Genomic DNA, 22,406 nt, shown 5'->3' with positions numbered 1-22,406 from the left:
ATCCTTCACAGAAAAATACGAAACTACGATTTAACTTGTAACACTGACTCGACTTCCTCAAGGTCGTTGGGAAGAAGCTGAACGATGTGGTATGATGTTATACCAAGTGGCGGGGTTTTACTCGGACTGATGGCATCAACGTTCGCAGTACCTCCAATTGTCGCATGGGTCGTCCGCAGTAATAGAAAGGTGATGTTTTTTGAAGCTAGAAAAATGCATGCCATACCAGTAGCTTGTGTATAGACTTGTCAAATCTTGATCATGGTAATGTGTTGTACAGTAGTCTAGCTAGCTTACATTTATATTATGTCCTTGACTAGATATAATTATAAGGTTATATAATTATTGCACACTGGTTAAATGACCGAAATGGAGTTGAAAATTCCGAAATGGAGTTAAAAAAAAAAGCGCAGAGATTGACCAATTAACACATCTCTCACAGTAGTGCTGGCAAGTAGTAAATTTAAATGTCAATATAAATCATGTCAGTTATAAATAAATACTAATTTTACGTCACAAAAAAAATGTTATTCACTTACCTAACAGAAACAGGTCACCAAAAGTATACGCTGGTCATTACCACAAAGGCACATTTCCTCACAGTGATGACGTCACATGTCTAGTCTTATATATATAATTTTTTAAAATATCTAGAAATACATTGCGCCTGTCTTTATTTATAGGTATTTCTGGACATTTTTAGATGGCGATATGTCCTAATCCGAAGGGTTCTGATGTTAATATTGCCTTTAAAGCTGCATATCAGCCTTATGGCAAGATTGTCAGAATTCGGACTAGACATGAACCAGTGCTATATATACGTACAATATAGAAGAGTCGAAAGAATAAAAACACCATAATAAATCAGTAGGGATGCCTATGAAAATCATATTGTGACGTATTGCGATATTTATCCAATAGGCTGTACAGTGTCCACTCCATTATTGCCAGATATATATAAAAAGCATAATATACAATTGTCAGTAGCAAGAAGAGAAGGATTCTTAATAAGATAATTTTGAGAATGTTGTTAGTCTAGACTAATACATGTACATGTATATGTTTTGTATATATATATATTGATGAAAAACCTGCTTATTAACATAATGATTTTGAAAATATACTATTAATTATTCAAGTGATATGGTTCCAAGTATTTTGAAAATATACAACATTTCGTCAATATAGTCCATTAAGATGTTTTTTCTCATTTATAATCTTTCCTGAATTGCTAATAATAATAACTGACTGACTTGTGACTACAGAGTTGTTTGATATCCTTATTTAGTATTTCTGTAACAGAATTATCCTTTGTCTTTACAGTATCCACGCCGTTACTTCCATGGGTCTGAAGTTGACTACAGGCTGTATGTGCGGGACATCTATAAATTTGGTTCTGTATACAAACCACAGGTAAGAAAGAAAATTCAACTCAATCCTGTTTGGAAAATTTTCCTCTTAGTTAAATAAAATACAGTAATGTATAGCCTACAGATAGATGGTGAATTGGTACTTCTGACACCATGTGAAGATTGGATGAGGCTTTGCAATATGTTCGCATATTAAAACTGTTTGTGTCAGTTGTGCAGAGAGTTGTCTCCCCTGCCTGTATTCACAAGTGATGGGCCTCCTATAGGGGCTGCGGTGGCCGAGTGGTTAAGGTGTCCCGACACTTTAACACTAGCCCTCCACCTCTGGGTTGCGAGTTCGAAACCTACGTGGGGCAGTTGCCAGGTACTGACCATCTATAGGCCAGTGGTTTTTTCTCTGGGTACTCCGGCTTTCCTCCACCTCAAAAACCTGGCATGTCCTTAAATGACCCTGGCTGTTAATAGGACGTTAAACAAAAACAAACCAAATCCTATAGACTGTGCTGTATATATTTGATGTAAACCTATTCAGTAACTGTGTGTTTATAGCTATATAATCATGATGGTGATAATTAAAAGTCTGCTAAAAGGAGAGACGTATAGTGGATTATAAATATCTGGATATTTCTTGAAAAATACTGGAGGGATATTCCTCAAAATTCAAATATATGTTCCCCTCAGTCGCTAGTTGTGCAAATTCAATTTAGATTTTTGATCAAAAACAAAATGGCAGAAGGGCAGCCATCTTAAAGTATGAAAATTGAAGTTTGTTATCGCAATTTCTTGAAAAGAACTCGAGTAATATTCTTCAAACTTCATGTGTAGGTTCCCCTTGGTTCCTAGTTATGCCAATCCAATATAGATTTTTTGATCAGAGAACTTTTTTTGTGAAAATAACAATTAATGCAAAGTTTCTTCCAGATCTGAAGTCTATGAAGGCTTTTTCTCTGGAGATGATTTTAAAGTATGTTTCATGGGAGCTCTTTTATGTTACAGGGACTGGAAGCTTTGGACAAAGCATAGGGAAAGGATGTAACATGTCATTGATGGACAGCATTTGTACGACTTTGTTTTAACTGTTTTTACTTAAAATGTGCCTAGAGAGGTTTAATTCTGTTTAGTATTTACAAGATGGCTGAATGACATTTAACTCCAAGAAAATAAGTTAAAAACAAGGTTTCTTCCTTATTGGACTTATCACAGTTTGAAACATTTGTGATGGAGAGAAAACATCTGTGTGATTATATCAAAACTTGTACTTCAAATGGACAGATTGTTGGATTGCTCTAATTGGACTAAACTCTTGTAATGGATTGTGTGAATGGATTCTGTCGTGCTTCATACCACTGCTGATGAAATTCAACAGGATATAGCAGCTGATATACTTGTTTAGGCATCAGTCTTTTCTCATTTTAAAGGAAAACTTGAAAATGATGACAGAGATATCGACTTGTGATAAATAAAATAGTTCTATTCAAGGATGTACTGCTGTTGTTGTTGGGTTTTTTTTTTTTTTTTTTGCTTGGATGTTTTGCTCCCCATCTCAATTATGTATGTTGATGCATGTGAGGACATGACCAAGTAATCTTGCATTACCAATTTTTCCTCAAAAGAAAAACTTTCACAAAAAACATCAACCGAAAGAGAACTTCCAACATCAGAAAAGCTACATGTTCAAATGGGCAACTTGTTTCTACCTTTTTATGCCCGTCCAAATCCAGCATAAACTTATATTCATCCAGAGATCTACAATTTTCAACTAATCACTTTGAAACTTGGTACACTTCATAATCACAGTTGTACAGTTGTAATCTCCAGAATGGCATCATGATTTCACCTGTTTTTAGGTCACCTGAAACAAAATCGCAAATGACCAATTTTAATAATTTTTGTCGTGCATGAACCATAAACAATTTACATTTTTGATTATTTCTCAGAAATCCCTGAACCATGGCCAAAGGTCAACTAAAATGGGTAAAATTAACTGACAGTTCCAAAAAATTTCTCAATACCCAAATATACCGGGTAGTAGAATCATATATTCTTCAAAGATGGGCCTTAATAAAGTTGTTTACAGAAATTGTGAATTTCATTACCCCGAGGTCTCACATTTACCCCTAGGGAAGGGGTCAAGTGTTCTGTAGTTTTTTTTGAGATCTATCATTTTTATAACCCCGCAACGAAGTTAGGGGGGTATACTGGAATCAGGTTGTCCGTCCGTCTGTCTGTCTGTTGACACATATTGTCCAGACAACTCCTCCTAAACTGATGGGCCCGATTCCAATGAAACTTCACACAAAGATTAATGATCATGTTCTCAAAATTATGGTTGCTATGGCAACTGGACATTATAAAAAGTTTTTTCGGTAAGAACTATAACTGTAAGTTTGTCTGGACGACTCCTCCTAAACCAATTGGCCGATTTAATGAAACATCACACAAATATAGAGGACCATGTATAGATGTGCATGCCACTTTCTTTTTCTCAAAATTATGGTTGCTATGGCAACTGGTCACTATAAACAGGTTTTCCGATAAGAACCATAACTTTAAGTTTGTCCGGACAACTCCTAAACCGAAGGACCGATTCCAATGAAACTTCACACAAATATTAATGATCAAGTATAGATGTGCATCTCACTTTATTTTTCTCAAAATTATGGTTGCTATGGTAACTGGTCACTGTAAACAGGGTTTTAATGTCCAGACAACTCTTCCAAATCCTGTGGACCGATTTCAACAAATTTCAGAAATATTGGCATACACGGGTTATCTTAGTTAGCCTCTAATTTATACAGTTCCAATTCACCATTGACTCGTGCAGATTGCAGGGGTAATAGTCAGCCATCCTGGCGACAGTTCTGTCATGTATGTATTTTACCAGTCGGTAATTGTCGCCATTGTCCATACTGTAGGTCAATTAGTATATGGAAGTCACTCGCATGTTTGTATACTATAGCAATACTGTCCTACTATGCTAAGCGTTTGTATGACCATGATCGACATATAATAAAGTGACTTGTACCAGGAATACGATGTGGTGTTATGACAAGTTCTAGTTTAAAATATTTTTATTGGTATTTATTCTAACTTGGTTCAAATTAGCAGGTGGGGATGGCAGTTTTATGGTTTGCACAGGTTGGACCTGACTGACTCCCTTGGCTGATAGGCAGGTCCAAAAAGGGTCAAATTGAACAAAATATTTCAAAACTCAGTTGACTGTTGAAGCCCAAAAACCTTTTGTTTCAAAAGTTATTGCCCTTTGTTTAGGATTATATTTGAAACTTATGCATTGTGATATATAATAATCATGGATATGTCACTTGGCTTCCAAAGGGAAAATTGTTCTGTCTCGCAGTATTCTTCAGACTTGTTCATCAAATAGGAAACATACATTATGTACTTTTTATCCAAATGAGCCAACATTTGCCTCCTTTTACTTCAAATAGGCTAATAAAAAACAAACAAGTGAATATTTTTGTATACTTTCATTTAATTTTTGAAAGCGTGAATTGCACACACATCATAACAAAATACAATTTCTGTCTTTTTTACTTCAATTTGAACGATATTCTAGCAGAAACCTTGCAACAGTTGCAACTGACTAGTGACAATTGTAAACAAACACAGACCAAATGAGAATACACGGTATAGAATGATGTATAACAGTACCATGCCATTGATGTAACACAACTTTTCATTGGTTAATAACTATTATGTAGATTAGAAATTAATACCTGTGGAAGCAACAATCTATGCATGAGGAATATTCATCCAAAAACCTCCCAGTCCTGCAAATGCTGACAAGTGACTGAGCTCTGACATTTGCTTTGTCAGTTTTGTCAGAATGCATGTACAAATTTTGGACATTTCCTCAGCATTACACTGGCAACATGAATAGTGATATTAGACTGCTGAAGAAAGGAAACTCAAAGTTAAGAATCATAATAGGAAGATTGTTGTCTTATAGACAGTAAGAATACAATACATACATCTTTAATGTCATAATAAGTTATAATCAAGGATATGGAAACGTTGAAAAAATAGTTAAGTCGGGACTTGAGCAAGTATAGAAGCAAACACCATATTCAGCAGTACTATCATAATGTATTTCATAACATAACTATCATAAAGGCATCATCGTCATGACTTCCATGTAATCAGCGTCATAATAACTCCCAACACATGACTACCATGTTATCAGTGTCGTAATACCTATCACATTTGGCTGTAGGGCTTCTAGTCACTTTTCAAATCAGTTTTTGAGTTTGATATCTGCATAACTGGTTTAATATGAATTCTGGCCTTGACTCTTTCGCGTAAGATCAGATCCTCAGAATTTGTAAATCAAAATCTGCCAACACTTGCCAAGCTTCCTATTGAACATCTTCTAATTAAAATCTTCCCCTTTGGATTAAGCTTTCTTTACATAAACTTTAAGGAAGTGGTATATTGGACCTGTAAGTCTTATAAATACTACAGGTTAAGTTGTAATAATGATCTCGGAAAGACATGGCAGGCACACTTCTTAATTATGTCGAATCACATTTTGAAAATTTGATATTGAAAATTGTACACATCATTAATTAGTCATGTTTAGACACTTCTTTCACAAACAGATATACATATTAATATACATTTGTGTATGTTTCATTAAAATAAAAACAATTTTTAATGCAAATGAAAAAGACACGGAACACAGAAAAAAAATCTCAACTCATTCTGTTCATAATATGTATTATCGTATATAACAAAATTTGAGGACGGGAAGAAATGTATGGATGGATTTCAGTTTCAATAAATAAGATTAAAAATAAATGTATAGATATCATATATGTATATAGAAATGTTAAAAACGTATGCACAATAGGATAACTATGGAATGATGTTACGCTATTAACACCATCACAGACAGATTGTTTTCTTCAGTGGACGGAAACTATACAATCATAGGAGGTACTTCATCAACACAGACAAATTATATCACTTTATGTTTTTCAGTTTTATGTATCATTGAATCTGGTATTTGACAATTATTGATGTCAGCAGTCGAGGGGTACAGTATGTTATTCCATTTTTGGTTATATAAACACAAAGTAGCATATATCACGATCAATCTCCCACTGACAATAGATCACCTGTCACTAGCGGATCCGGGGTGGGGTGGGGGGGTCCCGAAAGATTGCAAAATTTGCCATAATCATTTCATTTTCCGTAATTTTGCCCCCCCCCCCCCCTCAAATTCCTGGATCCGTGCCTGCATGTCCCATATTTAGGGCTATTCCATTAATATATACCCCACAGGAGGACTCCAGAAATATAAAGAATATATGCATGTTGTAAACTGTAATCTGTTATAAAGCCCAAGACATGTTGGTCCTTGTTAAATTCTGATCAACTGTTTGCTTCAACATGTCATAAATAGAGAATAAGTCGTCTATAGCAATAAAACCGAATTGCCCCTTTTTGGTCGCACCCCCTCAATAAGCTAAAAAAAAATCATAGAATAGTAGAATAGAATTCAACAATTTGTATTTTATTTTGCTCTTGACAGCATAATGAGGGATAGTTTCAAATTGAAAATAAAAAATGTCCATTTGAATGAGACGACAGCAGTTTTAAACAAATTGAAAAAGATATAAAATCTAGTACTGGCTTTTGATTTCCTTATAGGAAATACATCACATAGGTCTGATTGGCAGCTCTAGACAAGTGAACAGATAACAGTGAATTGACAGGCTTATATGATTATCATAACATGATTTTAAACCTTAGAGACATCTATTAGCTGTTACATGTTTATTTATACCCGAGTTTTTATCTCGACAACCTTTACTGATAAATGGCAACAATAACTATTTAACATAACCTAGAAAAGGTGGATTGGAATGCACAAAATAAATGATTGTATATATGGCTAGATTTTTGGAATGTATGACGATTTGTTACCTAATGTACCACACTATACACTACAAACACACAAGATTTCCATTACTGTATTCTAAATAACAGCAAGTACTTTTATACAAAATTTTGTGGAACATATTTCTATCTACAAATTTTCAGCTTCTACACATATATATGTATTAGAACTACAACATGATGAAATGAAAGTCAAAATACATAGGCATGCTAATTAATTATACAAATTTTCTGTGCTTTGTTTAAGATATGATTGCCACACTAACCTCATGTTATACACATAAAATAATTTGAATTTTTTAGGTAAACTCAAAGCTGTACATAATGCCATCGACAACCTACATTACGACCTAACTCAGACCAGAGTGACCAGTCATCTATTGACAACCTACATTACGACCTGACTCAGACCAGAGTGACCGGTCATCCATCGACAACCTACATTACAACCTGACTCAGACCAGAGTGACCAGTCATCTATTGACAACCTACATTACGACCTGACTCAGACCAGAGTGACCGGTCATCCATCGACAACCTACATTACAACCCGACTCAGACCAGAGTGACCGGTCATCCATAGACAACCTACATTACGACCCGACTCAGACCGGAGTGACCGGTCATCCATCGACAACCTACATTACGACCTGACTCAGACCAGAGTGACCTATCATCCATAGACAACCTACATTACGACCTGACTCAGACCGGAGTGACCGGTCATCCATCGACAACCTACATTACGACCCGACTCAGACCAGAGTGACCGGTCATCCATCGACAACCTACATTACGACCTGATTCAGACCAGAGTGACCAGTCATCTATCGACAACCTACATTATGACCTAAATCAGTCAAGAATGACCGGTCATGTTGGCCTCCAGTCTAACTGCTACATAGAAAAGAAAGTGATCATCAGACAAGACATCCGAGACTGTTCACCATACTTGATACACCTGAACAATTAAAAGGTTGGAGAAAAAATACCCCATTCTAAACATTTATGTTACCCAGTTACGTGACAGATCACTTGGTCTGACTATATCATAATTTCACTTTATTCAATGTTAACACAATCTTGAAAATATAACTTCAAGCAGACTCTTCAATACAAATTACTAACATTTCATTTAAACCAAGCTTTCACAATAAAATGTGCTAATTTACTTATCTGATATACTCGCTGATCATAAATACACATATTCAAGTTTTTATTCTCTGCACTTGGAGAAACAAATTTCCATATCCTAAATGAGCACAGTCCAGTTACATGTATATATGGATTGCAGGTAAGAAGTTTGTTCCAAGTGCCTGTTTTCTCTTACTATGCCATACACCTTTCAACACAGACAATTAAAATTTTATTCTTGGAATGAAAAAGTATCATGATAAATAAAAAAGACGGAATGAAAAACTCCATTAATTTGAGGCGATCACAACCAATACATCCATATGGCAAGCGCTAACATGAATTCAATATCCTCCAATCAAAAACTGTACAAGTTCCTTGTAGACTGATGACTGTCTTTCCCAATGACCCTGATGTCCACAGTCTCCTACAGCGGAAAATGGTGAAGACGTTGCTGTGATATATGGGCCAGTCATCCAAGCGGACTGGTAAAAATGTTTTAATACTGACAAAGTTTTCTTCTTCCGCTAACATCACCTCCATATTCGACAAGTGTTGTCTTTGCTCCCTGCAAAAGTCATTTTATGTTAATTCATCAGTGACTGCAATAATAGATTTTATCATAAAGATGAAAATGTAGGTGACATAATTATAACAACCAAGCATATAACAAGATGCGAACCTGGGGACCTTAAGACCCTTCCATCTACGAAGAATATTTGATTCTATCCCATTTGGGTTTTGAGAAGAAGATTTTTTGAAATGTCAGTCAATTTGACCCCTTTGGCCATGCCCCTCAGTACCCTGCTGGTGGGTGGGGACCATATCATTTAATAATTCACAATTTAGGTTGATCTTTTGCCATGGAAGGTTTCTCCAATATTTCATTAAAATTGATTCAGGTATTTCAGAAAAGAAGTAGAAAATGTAAATTGATTGTGGACGCATGACAGACAAGGGAAGATTAGAAACTTTGTCCCACATGACCAAGCTATCCTACTGTGGTCTGCTACTAGAAGGCGATGAAAGATTTTAACCCCTTTGACCTCGAGAATAAGTTAAGATCATTCATTTGAACAAACTTGGAAGCCCTTCATCCAGAAAGCTATTAGCCCAATATCATGACCATGGACCTATTGTTTACTGAAAAGAAGTCAAAAGCAGACGACGGAAGAACTATGACAGACAAAAGATGATATATTGGACAAAAGACAATCACAATAGATCACTTGAGAAGTCCTCTCAGGTGCCCTTATAACTTACTGTGAAAAATAACCCAATATTTCTGAATCCCTTTAACACAAAATTTCTTGATAATTATGGCTTACAAACAAAATTTTCTGATAATTCTGGATTACAATGAAAATTCCTGATACATTTTGATTACAAACAAAATTTTCTAATAATTCTGGATCCAAAACACAAAATTTCCTGATAATTCTGGATTACAATGAAAATTCCTGATATATTTTGATAACAAACAAAATTTTCTGATAATTCTGGATCCCTAACAAAATTTCTGGATATTTCTGGATCCCAAACACAAAATTTCTTGATATTTCTATCACCAAAGTATTTTCATATACACACATCACCATCTACCATTAAACAGAGAATCACAATTAGTCATATCTTACAAGCTACAAATTTGAAGGTCTATTCAAAATCTGGAAACTATGTTTTAGTCCGATGACATGGGTTAAATGAATCACTGTTATAATGACACCTGGGCCCAGTTGTTCAAAAGGTGATTAGGCTAATCACATTTTAACAACATTTTTCAAATCCTGATATAATAATTTCTTGTAGAACTACCTTGACAAAACTTTATAAAATTCTGTAATTTTTAATTCTCTTCCAACTGGCATAATTCTAAAGACGTTATACTCACAGGTTTTTCAACAAATGAGAAATGAAATTTTCACTATTCATGTGATTAAGCTAATCACCTTTTGAATAACTGGGCCCTGGTAGAAGATTCTAGATACTTCACCAGAAAGACTACAAACTATTCAGTAAATTAATGTGCAAGTACCTGTGATAACCGTGTTTCCTTCATAATTAAAAGCACAGCTAAATATTTCATCGGAGTGTCCTTCCAGAATTTGTTTACATGTGCCTGTATTAGGATCCCAGAGTCGTGCTGTTTTGTCTGAACTTGCTGTGAGCACTGAGGTCCCTTGTGGGTTAAAGCAGATCTGTGGAATAATTATTATATTTGACATATGCTTCAATTCACAAAGGAGACAAAACAAAACAAAACAAGAGGCCAAGAAGGCCTGCATCACTCACCTGGAAATATCAATGCTTAACTTCAGCTGTCAGCAATTTTGCTTTCTTGGATCAGACTCAAAATCAAACAGGAACAACTAACGACCAAGGGAAACCTAGATATGAAGCTTGACATTTTACCCAAGTGACCTTGACCTTTGTCAATATGATCTGACCTTTAGTCAGCTGTCTACTTGTTTAATTGTGACCAACTTTGTTTCAAAATGTCATAAATTGTTCGTCAGTGAAAAAAAACACAAAATTTCACCTTAACCTTTGACACTATGACCTTTAGTTTTAGTTGGTTGACTCCTTATCTAAATCGGAACAACTTTGCTTCATCACGTCATAACAAAATTTCCATTAGTTAAATAATACAAAAAGTGAAGCTTGACGTTTTACCCAGTGACCTTGACCTTTAGTCGATCAACTCCTTGTTTAATTTAACAAAGTGGTCATCAGTGAAAAGATACAAAATTTGACCCGAACATTTGACACCACGATATTGTGTCAGTAGACTCCTTGTTAAATTCTGACCAAATTTGCTTCATTATTTTTATTACAGTATATCCATCAGTTAAAAGACACAAAATATGATTTTTGGCCTCTCACCCCATGACCTTGACCTTAAGCCAGCTGGCTCCTTGTTTAATTATGCCTAACTTTGCTTCATAATACATGTATCTTATCAAAATGCTTATCAGTGAAAAGATAAAAAATATGACATTGACATTTGGTCAGCTGACTCCATGTTTAATTCTGGACAACTAGGGTAATGTACATGTGAAGTTTGAGAAATATCCCTCCTTTAGTTTCCAAGAAATAGTAACAACAAACTTCAAATCTCAAAATCAAGATAGTTGCTGTGGGCCATCTTTTTCCCAGATCAGACACCAAATCAAACATGCTCAACTAAGGATCAAGTTGAAGCTATCTGTGAAGTTTGAGAATTTTCCCCGCAGTACTACAGAAATAGCAATAACAATACTCAATTGTCAAAATCCAAGACTGCCGCCAGACTGCCATCTCGTATCCAAATCAGACTCAAAATCAAATGGGCACAACTTAGGACCAAGAGGAACCGTCATGTGAAGTTTGAGAAATATCCCTCCTTTAGTTTCTACTAAATAGCGATAACAATCTTTTCTCAAAATCCAAGATGGCCACCATTTGGTTTCCTGTATCGGACTCAAAATTAAAAGGACACAACTACAGTCCAATGGGAACATAGATTTGAAGTTAGAGAAAATCCTCCTCGTGCTTCTCAAGAAATAGCAATAACAATCAAATGGGCACAAATACTGGCCAAGGGGAGCCCACATATGAAGTTTGTGGAAAATCATTGGAGTTCTTTTCCAGAAAAAGCGATAACAGGGTTTGCAGTGTTTGAAAGTATATATGAAAATTCCTTAGACAATTGGTCTACAGAAAATTTAAATTCCTTAGCCCAAGTCATTTTTCGATAGACCCATTTTGTAAACATATATTGTTTAAAGTAGCATAACTGCATCACGCAAAAGCTTGCATCATCAAGTTCATATTCGCTTAAATGTTTGAAGCCAATAACGCGCTATTCTCAGTAAAAACACCTTGATTGTAAACTCTGATTTCATATGATCGTTTGTCAGAAAATATAGAAATTTTGTTTGCATGAATTGAAATGTATGTCAGGACTCAAACCTTTCATAGCCATTCGGGCAAACATTGGAAAATTTTACATAGACCGGCCAGGTTTTCTATAGCCTCGGGCCATCGGACCACCTTTACTTTCGAACACTGGGTTTGTTTATGAACTAAGCTCTGTAATGCTACTTTTAAACTTCAAAACATTTATGAAGAAATGAAAGTCTCTATGCTGTGAAATGATGCTGTTAACCATGAAATTTTAAACTTTAAACTTCTACAGTAACTTTACCTTGGATATTTCGCCCTCATGCCCCTCCAGTTTACAGAGCAATTTGAAATTCACTGTTTCGTAGACACGGGCAGTGGAGTCCGCGGAGGCTGTCAATATATGCTGTCCAGTGTAATCAAACCCGACATCCAGCACTTCATCATCGTGGCCACGTAACGTCCCAACACATTTCCCTGCAGGGATGATAACAATCTTATGATGGTAACAATTCGAAAGTCACAGTAACACAAAACTAAGACTTGCTGGAATAACATTTTAATGTCATCTTACTGATGAGGTTGATAAAAATTGATAAAAACAACAAAATAATGTATCCAGAAATTCTGTTTTCTCTACCCTCAGGGAGTCTCTAAACTTCTGTCTTAAGGGTGTTTTTTATGTGAACAGCTGAAATTGTTGAACCCAAGAGACAAATATGAAGTTAATTGATTATATCTAACAATTTTCTCACCACTATGAGAACTATGTATTTCCAACTCTATCACATAGTAATATCAGGTATAAGTACACACTTTTATTTATAAATCACAGTTTAGTTCACCCATACTTTTCAACCGGGTTATGTGAAAGCAGCCTTTCAACCCATATCAAAGATCTATAAACAGTCACACCTTTATATGTGGACTGAACAGCTAAATTTTGTGTTACTTGCTCCATTTGACCAGTGGTCATCATGGGATATGTTAACAGTTGTAAGGTCATATAAAGACAGGTGTTGAATACTCATGTTTCCAAAATGGTTCAGAAACTTTCATCTATCAAATTCTGTGGCAAGACACAAACCTGAAGCCGCATCCCAGACGCGACATGTTTTGTCCATGGAGCCTGTGGCGATTAAAGAACAATCATAGTTGAACTGGGCACTGCTGATTTCTGCCTTGTGGCCGATCAAAGTGTGAATTTTTCTGAAAACACAAAATGTTAAGATTTACAAGAAGATGGCCTATATGTTGATGTCATTAAATAGAAGAATGTGGGAGATGAATTACATGTTTTTATATACAGTCAGGAAGATATCAAACAACATACATAGAGAATACATGGTCAGTGTCTTGAAATATAAGCTGTATTTTGGCGAGGGAAAAGAAAGACAAGAGTGGCGAGCCTTATCCTGCAACAATGAAAAAATAATCATCAAAAATAATCATTTTGAAGTGAAACGGTGTCAAAAATGACAGAAATGTGTTTGCCTTTTAAACGTTTCACTTTGAAATAGGTCAGTCGAATTGACGCAGGTGCTAAGATTCCATAATACAGCCGTTTTCCATCACTGCTGTATAAATATATACGGTGGGTGTATTCCAACAATGCGGTGGCAGTTGCAGGATAAAAACATACATTTTTACCAGTGTGTAATTGTCCGTCTGGACTGTTTAGAGTGATCATCCAGGTCCTAAACATGACCCTAGACCCGTTGGTTATAGAGGAAAATTAGTTTTAAAAAGAAAACAGAATGTGTCAGATAGACAATGGAAAAACACCATACAAAGACAAAATATTGCTTACTGTTTGGACAGGTGAGCTCATTATAGCACTGGAGATGAGAGTTAACTTTCCATTAATAATCAACCATTTTCTATATGCTTGTTTGTAGTGGTGTAAAGATTCACTGATGCATTGATACATTGGATCGCAGTGTGGTGCATCGATGCATCATCTATCTTTGATTTGTATCGCGATACTTGAAAATGCGAAGTTATCTCCCTTGACCAACGTTATATTACGTTTTGTAGTAAACAACGTGGCTGACAAGGCCTTTCTAGCAGCTTATAAAGCTGCCTGTTGGAGTTCTTTCAAATCCAAATTATCTAAATTCAAGAACGCTTCGTGGAACTCTCATATTCTGAAATACCAAAACATGCCTACTGTACAATGGAATATCAGCATCTGATAGGTCATCAGCTTCTCATATATCGCGATATATATCGTATCGTGACCCCTGTATCGTGATACGAATCATATCGCTATTCACCTTGCGATACACAGCTCTACTTGTTTGACTCGAACAATTAGCCAAAGCATGTGTAAACTCAAACCTAATCATTAATCATTTTTGAATTTGTGTGAAAACTGCGGAAAAAATTATCTACTGGGAGGAAAACAAGTGTTAGTAATGCATTGTAAACAGTTTGACCTTAACATGAACATGTTAGACAATGACCCACTCAAGAATGACCTTGACCTGTGGCTAAAGTGTAACCTCTGACCCAGATGTGAATGACCGTGACCTATGGGGTATGCATAATTCTGACACAGACAATTATGAAGTATGACTGAACTGAACTTTGACCTGAGCATACCTTCCCGAGTTGACATCCCAAACAGACACTGTGTGGTCAAATGAACCTGTGATAAGCTGACAACCATTGGAACTGAAGGATAAGGAGATGATTTCAGCCGAATGACCCTACAAACAGAAAGAATTTGAAAGAATGAAAATCAAATCTTAATTTAGTTTGAAAGGACAAAAGGCACACAATCAATAATTGAGAGTCAGTGTAGTAGAGACAGAAACTGAATTATAATCTGTGTTATACGGCTGTATTGTCCTTCTAGCACTTATCAATATCTTGGAGGTGATAGAGGAAACTCAAGAAGTTGAAAGAAATGTCATAATCTGGATGGATAGGTTCAATGGCTTTATAATTCAATATATAATTTTCAAAATTAGATTTTCAAAAGTTTGTATTGTCCCAATATGTAAATGAACTAGAACTAAATGATCTCATGGTAGGTTCATTTCAACATTTAAAATCCAACAGAATGTTGTTACATGTGTACTGTCAATTCAAAAGAAGAAAGAGAGTGTAGTTACCGAGAGAGTTGCCTTCTCCTGTCCTGTTTCAACATCCCACAGTTTGGCAGTGGTGTCCATACTACCAGTGGCGATCACAGAACTTTGGGGGTTAAAGCTTAGACACACCTGTAAATTATAGTCATGCACAATTTGATTTTAAGTGAAACTAGAAAATTTCTATATGGCTTAAACGCCCCCATTGCCACCCCGAACCACAGTTTGGTGAGGATTGCATCAGCAGTTCCTGAGATTAGCCAGTTACATTGCATCGGGACAGGGCAGACATTCTATTTTATTTTTACCATCTCGTCACACTATTTTATTTTTACCATCTCGTCACACTATTTTATTTTTACCATCTCGTCACACTATTTTATTTTTACCATCTCGTCACACTATTTTATTTTCACCATCTCGTCACACTATTTTTGAACTTGGTGTCAATAGGATCATTATTAAGACGAAACATCTTTCAGAGTAGATTGAATCTGTTACTATTTCGGACACTACATAAGACAGTGCTAGTACGTATTAGATTGGTCATTAATCTGATGAGGGTGAAAGTGTAGTCATTGAAACGTCACACTCTTAAATATCATATTGGTTGTGTCATATAACTTCTATCATATTTACTTTACCAACCTGAAGAAATGTTCAAAAATATGAAATCAAAGGTTTGGAAAGATGAAAAGTTCTTTAAAAAGAGCCAAGTCACACATAATATACTGGTTTTCACTTACAATTTCTGCTGTATGACCTCGGAATGTATGAAAGCACTTGCCAGTCTCGGAACTCCACAGCTTACATGTTTTATCAAAAGAACCTGTAGCTATCTTGTCCCTGAAATAATAATTAAATAAATATTCACTAACAGTTAAACAAGTCAATTTTGTAGACCGTGTAATCAAAGTTTAATGACTCAAATCATTGGTTCCATTTTCATTTGAGAAACGAGGGAAAAAATGCCATTAATGTCAGCAAAGTATTTGAATGTTTTATTTTCCAGATATTACTGTTTTGCAGAGAGAGTTAAACCTGTCTATAAAGGCCATTGAAGGAAGTAGAGAAAAGTGACCTTTTGACAGTTGGCCTTTTTCAAAGATTTATACAGTGGATCCTGCTTATTATTACAATATTATTACAATATTCTACTTTCCAGAGAAACATATTATAATTGCCTGGATATTACATGTATAATAACCATTTTATGCCCCTTGAACCGGAAGTTGGGCCCATTATGACCATAAGACGTGTATGCGACTAAGTGTAGAAAGAGATGAAAAACATGAAAGCAATATTATACAAAAACTATGTAACAACTGATATAAACAAGAAAACTTGTGGAATTTATACCCTCCGCTTTCCTGACACATTCTAGTTAAACATTTTTGAGGTTAGGAGAAAATATGTCATTCAGATCTACAAAATTATTAATTCTGTCAAATCATGGGATGATGATAATAATATTTGTGGGAGAAATAGCATGGTATCATCACAAAGCAAATTTTTTCATTAATCCAGGGGTCATAACTCTGCCAAATAACATTTGACTAAAGTGGTAATCGAACCTAAAGGCTTGTTACCAAGATTGAAGAAAATCTGTTAAGAACTGTTCCAGATATTTCATGGAAATGGCAGGAAAGGAATTTAGTTAATGAAGGGGCCGTAACTCTGTCAAATAATGCCTAGCAAAAGTGGCAATGAAATGTGGCCGAGCATGGAAACTAAGGGTGACAGAATAACAGTCAGCCTGCCGGCCAGACAGACAGTCGGCCAGACAGCCAGCCGGCCAGACAGACGGACGAACCCAATTTAGTGGCCATCTTGGATTCAGATTGACAAAAAAAAAAACACTCGGTCAGGACATATCAGGATCAATTCAGGCAAGTCTGAGCTGAATCCAACTGATGGAACTTGATAAGTTTAAAAAAGGTGTTGTTTACGGAAAACCAGGATTGCTCAATTATGTTAAAAATGGCCACTATGACTGCTGTGTCAAAGTTTTCAGTTATTAGGTACATGTAAAAATACAAGAATAAGTGTGATATTAAAATATCTGATGAGAAGCGAGATCCACTGTACTTCCAAGAGAGATCACCTTTCAGTTAATACATGCATGAAGTGCTGTCTAATACATATTGAATATTTGTAGACATATTGGTTACTTTTGAGAATGTATAGTTCATACAGATTTTTCCTACCAAAAGACAAGCACTTTTCAAGCAATGACTTCAAATTCCAGCATGAACCATGTACACACTATTTCAAATTAATACTATCATTATGTAATTTTAATTGTCAATGAAGTTGATGAAATACTTACCCATAAGGGTTATTAAAGGCGATGGCGTAAACAACGTTTCTGTGTCCCTCCAAGGTATGAAGCTCTTCTCCGGAGGCCGTGTCCCACACTTTACAAGTCCTGTCATAGCTACCAGTGATAAAACTGTAACAAAAGTTCACACTGAAAGTTCACTACGGTGTGATTTATTTTATATTTTTTATTTCAAAGAGCATTTATAAATAGACTGCACGAGTTATGGAGATAACACCCAGAATCTAATGCACATAAAGTCTCTGAATTAGCCAGGGCCATGTCAGTAAAATGTTTATCTCAAATGGTAGAATGACATAAAAAAAATCCATTTATAGTATGTGCTGGTCGAGGAGAAAACACAGCTTATTATATGAAACTGTTCCATTGGTGGTCCCAGTTAAATTAGCACCCTCCTGTTGGGTACATGAAGATACTTTACTAGAACAGCCTTGATGACAATAATGAATCCTGTGTATAAGTGTCCATAAACATACCATATTAATATGATGACAATTTAGAAAGAATAGAAAGTGTTTTCGACTAACCCTAAATATGACTGAAGTTTGTAACTCTTTACAAGCTCTAGCCTCTACTCTCAACACTGTTTTACCTTGATCCAGACTTGTTGAATGCAACATTTGTTAACGGCAGTATGTGAGCTCTTAGCACCTGTAAGGTAAAGAAGACCAACTTGTATACATAACAATGCTGTATCTTTCCAGTAATGCACATATTTCTCATTTTAACTCTTACATTTTTTCATAAAGATGTAGATGGCAGAATTCACATTAAACAGAATCGTTTTTCATGATCAAAAGTGTACAATATTCTTTGAGCACATTTTTTAATACCTGACATTATAGGCCTTGATTATCACTAAAAGAAAATTGCCACAAGTGTACCACGGAACGGAACAATATACGCCTGTCTAATGTCATATAGTGTTTACTATATCTAGCATGAAAATAAGATTTGCATTACCTGAAAAGTGGCTAGCTGGCTTACTATAAATCTTACCTTCTAATTCAAAATCAATGTTTAATTTTCTTTACCTTCTAATTCAAAGTCAATGTTTAATTTTATAACAGTTTGAGGAAAACAGTCCAGTTCCGCTACGCTATACTACAGCTGGATAGAACAAAATATGCCAGACTAATTCCATATATAGTGTTATATGCTATATCTTGCATGAAAATAAGATTTGCATTACCTGAAAAGTCGCTAGCTGGCTTACTATCAATCTTATCTTTTACTACAAAGTCAACGTTTAAGTTTGAGGAAAACAAGTAATCCAAAGTCTCCAACTAACACACAACATGATATCTGATTGTAACTCCTACCAAGTTTTCAAAGAAATTGATAGAAAACTGTAGAAGGAGATCTATGGATAAGATACAAACAAAGGGCAATAACTTCTACAAAGATATTTCAATCAAATTTATTTAGGGGAAACATAACTTAATATTATGACTATTATGTATTCCAAGTTTCAAAATTATCAGTCAAAAAATGCTGGGAGATCTACGGACAAAAATCAAATACACTACTAAAATAAACAAAAAACAACAATTTTTGCAAAAGTTGTGATTTTTTTTACATATTCTGGCCTAAAAATAACTTTTTGTATTGTACCAACCTTGAATAGATAGAAGTGGTGATCATCTCGCTGACTCAATTTTTCCTGCAAACCTGCACAATGTTAAGGAATGATCCCCAAATTTCAACAACTGTGTGACTTCATGTAAAAGAATTTTTTTTTTGAAAATTCGAGCACATGGACAACCAGATTTGATGGCGATGACAGGATATTGGGACAATCAGATTTGATGGCGATGACTGGATATTGGGACAACCAGATCCAACAGTGGTGACTGGATATTGGGACAACCAGATCTGACAGTGGTGACTGGATATTGGGGCAACCAGATCTGACGACGATGACTGGATATTGGGACAACCAGATTTGACGGCGATGACTGGATATTGGGACAACCAGATTGACAGTGGTGACTGGATATTGGGACAACCAGATTGACAGTGGTGACTGGATATAGGGACAACCAGATCTGACAGTAGTGACTGGATATAGGGACAACCAGATCTGACAGTAGTGACTGGATATTGGGACAACTAGATCTAACAGTAGTGACTGGATATAGGGACAACCCGATCTGACAGTAGTGACTGGATATAGGGACAACCAGGTCTGACGGCGATGACTGGATATTGGGACAACCAGATTTGACGGCGATGACTGGATATTGGGACAACCAGATTTGATTGCGATGACAGGATATTGGGACAATCAGATTTGATGGCGATGACTGGATATTGGGACAACCAGATCCAACAGTGGTGACTGGATATTGGGACAACCAGATCTGACAGTGGTGACTGGATATTGGGGCAACCAGATCTGACGGCAATGACTGGATATTGGGACAACCAGATTTGACGGCGATGACTGGATATTGGGACAACCAGATTGACAGTGGTGACTGGATATTGGGACAACCAGATTGACAGTGGTGACTGGATATAGGGACAACCAGATCTGACAGTAGTGACTGGATATAGGGACAACCAGATCTGACAGTAGTGACTGGATATTGGGACAACCAGATCTAACAGTAGTGACTGGATATAGGGACAACCCGATCTGACAGTAGTGACTGGATATAGGGACAACCAGGTCTGACGGCGATGACTGGATATTGGGACAACCAGATTTGACGGCGATGACTGGATATTGGGACAACCAGATTTGACAGTGGTGGTGACTGGATAATGGGACAATCAGATATGATGGCGATGACTGGATATTGGGACGAGATTTGACGACGATGACTGGATATTGGGACAACCATATCTGACAGTGGTGACTGGATATAGGCACAATCAGATATGACATTGGTGGTGACTGGATATGGGGACAACCAGACCTGACTCTAGTGACTGGATATGGGGACAACCAGATCCGACAGTGGCGACTAGATTAATGCGACTGTGTGCTAGTTCTGGCCATTGAAGAATTTACTTGTACATCTTTGTACCCAGCGTGTAGTTTGTCATAAAGGATACGAATAACAAGCTTCTTGACTTGGTCTGTTTTTGAGGATGTTATAAGAGGCTCCTTCTGAGCAATTTCCTCTACCACACTATCTACGTCAGTCCTAGAAGCAAATGTTAATGTATTAGCATCGCTTCTGCATTTAATCACAACATATAAAAGACAGTCTGATATCAGTAAAACATCTACAGGAGAAAAACTTATCTCGCATCTTTGTAAATATTTCAGGTACAATATTATCATAATTCCTGAAATATTCACATAGTCCAGACATTCAAACAAAACAGAATTTAACTTAAATGATCAGAAATGATAATAATATATAAATGTACACAGAAAATGATTAGATCAGTATTTCTTGACACTCACTTTTTATTATACACAATTATAGATGATTATAATCATATTATAAAATTAAGATTACAAGACTTACTCTGGTCGTAGGTCCAATAGGTCTATGGATTTGGTTTTTACATTTCCTCCTTGTTCATACTCCAATATAATTCCTAAAACATAAAATCATCATTTTTTATTTGTCAGTTTCTTAAAAAAAACCTTTGGATGTTGTAGCTGAAAGCCAAATTCCTCAAAATTGACTTGGACAATGAGGTTTAAGATATCAAAAACTGTTTTACATATAGATTACAGGTTAGGTTGTAGACAAGTCTCTTAATAATTATGTAACTGGGCCCGTCTCGCTCCTGTTACATAATTATTAAGAGACTGTCGTGTCCTTGTTTTATGTTAAAATACTATCAAATATAATTTTAATAATGAACGACATGATGCAAAAGTCAGCCGAAGAGTCAAAAATGTCATTCAAGCACTTTCTCCCACATTTCTTTCAATTTCTGAAAGTTGACAGGTATGAATAGGTCAGAATTACAATGGTGATCGGATGCTTCCCTTGTCTTTATAGTATAGGTATTTCTGAATATTTCTTAATATAAGTCTAGACATGCCCTGTGTTTAAACCCCATTCAGAACCATTCATGTCATTAGGACACAAAACATTGTATGAAAGTTTCGTTTTCAATTTGAGTTATCCCTCTTGCTTATCATGACCGGGTAGCAACACGTTGATTAAATTGCAAATTGCCATTAATCTACAGTAACAGTCAAATAATCCAAATGGTGTTTATTAATTTTAATATTGTCACTAGGAACCTATAGGGGTTTTCAGAGTTTGTCTTTTTATTTTTAACTGTCCATAATTAATCTGTACATTGAACCAGTTTATATCTGCTGACTAACTGTTGCGCTCTCACATAGCTTATGTTTAAAATCATATTAGCGTTACACATTTAACATGTGCTCAACCTGAAAGCGGTGAAGCGGCCCCGGTTGAAGTGTAGGTGAAAAGCCTGTCAAATATTTCTAGTTTAAAAGTTAAATGTGAATGAAATATATCCCAAAATAAAACGATGTCCCAAATGAATGCAATACCGTACCAGTTTGATTATCATCATCTTATCTTACCTGGTGGATAATAACGAAGTAAAAAGCGCTTCAGTTTCATTTTCGATGATCGCTGCGGTTTCTACCAAACATTCAATATGGAGGCCTATTTTGGTGCATTATGGGATATGCTACATCCCCTAGGGGACGTA

At 35.9% G+C, this 22,406-nt stretch overlaps 1 protein-coding gene and 1 long non-coding RNA gene across 4 annotated transcripts; one reads left to right on the top strand and one right to left on the bottom strand.

Moving 5' to 3' along the window:
- Positions 1-12: 12 nt before the first annotated feature.
- On the top strand, positions 13-2,859 carry LOC117342750. The gene is made up of 3 exons (XR_004535890.1): positions 13-189; positions 1,324-1,413; positions 2,367-2,859. It is a non-coding gene; the product is annotated as an uncharacterized LOC117342750 (long non-coding RNA).
- A 1,984-nt stretch (positions 2,860-4,843) lies between these two features.
- LOC117342749 (dynein assembly factor with WDR repeat domains 1-like) lies at positions 4,844-22,368 on the bottom strand. Of its 3 annotated transcripts, none has more exons than XR_004535889.1 (14): positions 22,276-22,368; positions 21,230-21,302; positions 20,808-20,899; positions 19,363-19,415; positions 18,337-18,395; positions 17,733-17,855; positions 16,150-16,249; positions 15,428-15,535; positions 14,913-15,019; positions 13,396-13,517; positions 12,613-12,785; positions 10,462-10,624; positions 7,681-8,994; positions 4,844-7,630 (listed from the first exon to the last, which is right to left on the bottom strand). XR_004535889.1 is itself a non-coding variant. In XM_033904987.1 (13 exons), exons 1-13 carry the CDS (start codon positions 22,313-22,315, stop codon positions 8,960-8,962), a joined length of 1,248 nt encoding a protein of 415 aa, XP_033760878.1. In that variant the 5' UTR covers positions 22,316-22,368; the 3' UTR covers positions 4,844-8,959. The 3 variants fall into 3 exon arrangements, 1 of the variants encoding a protein (XP_033760878.1); XR_004535888.1 differs by having other exon boundaries at positions 4,844-7,642; positions 7,693-8,994; XM_033904987.1 differs by having other exon boundaries at positions 4,844-8,994.
- Positions 22,369-22,406: the final 38 nt, after the last annotated feature.

Source organism: Pecten maximus, chromosome 14 (assembly GCF_902652985.1).
Source record: "Pecten maximus chromosome 14, xPecMax1.1, whole genome shotgun sequence".
Lineage (NCBI taxonomy): Eukaryota > Metazoa > Mollusca > Bivalvia > Pectinida > Pectinidae > Pecten > Pecten maximus.
Note: the sequence above shows the minus strand (reverse complement) of the source record. Positions and strands in the feature narration are given on the sequence as shown.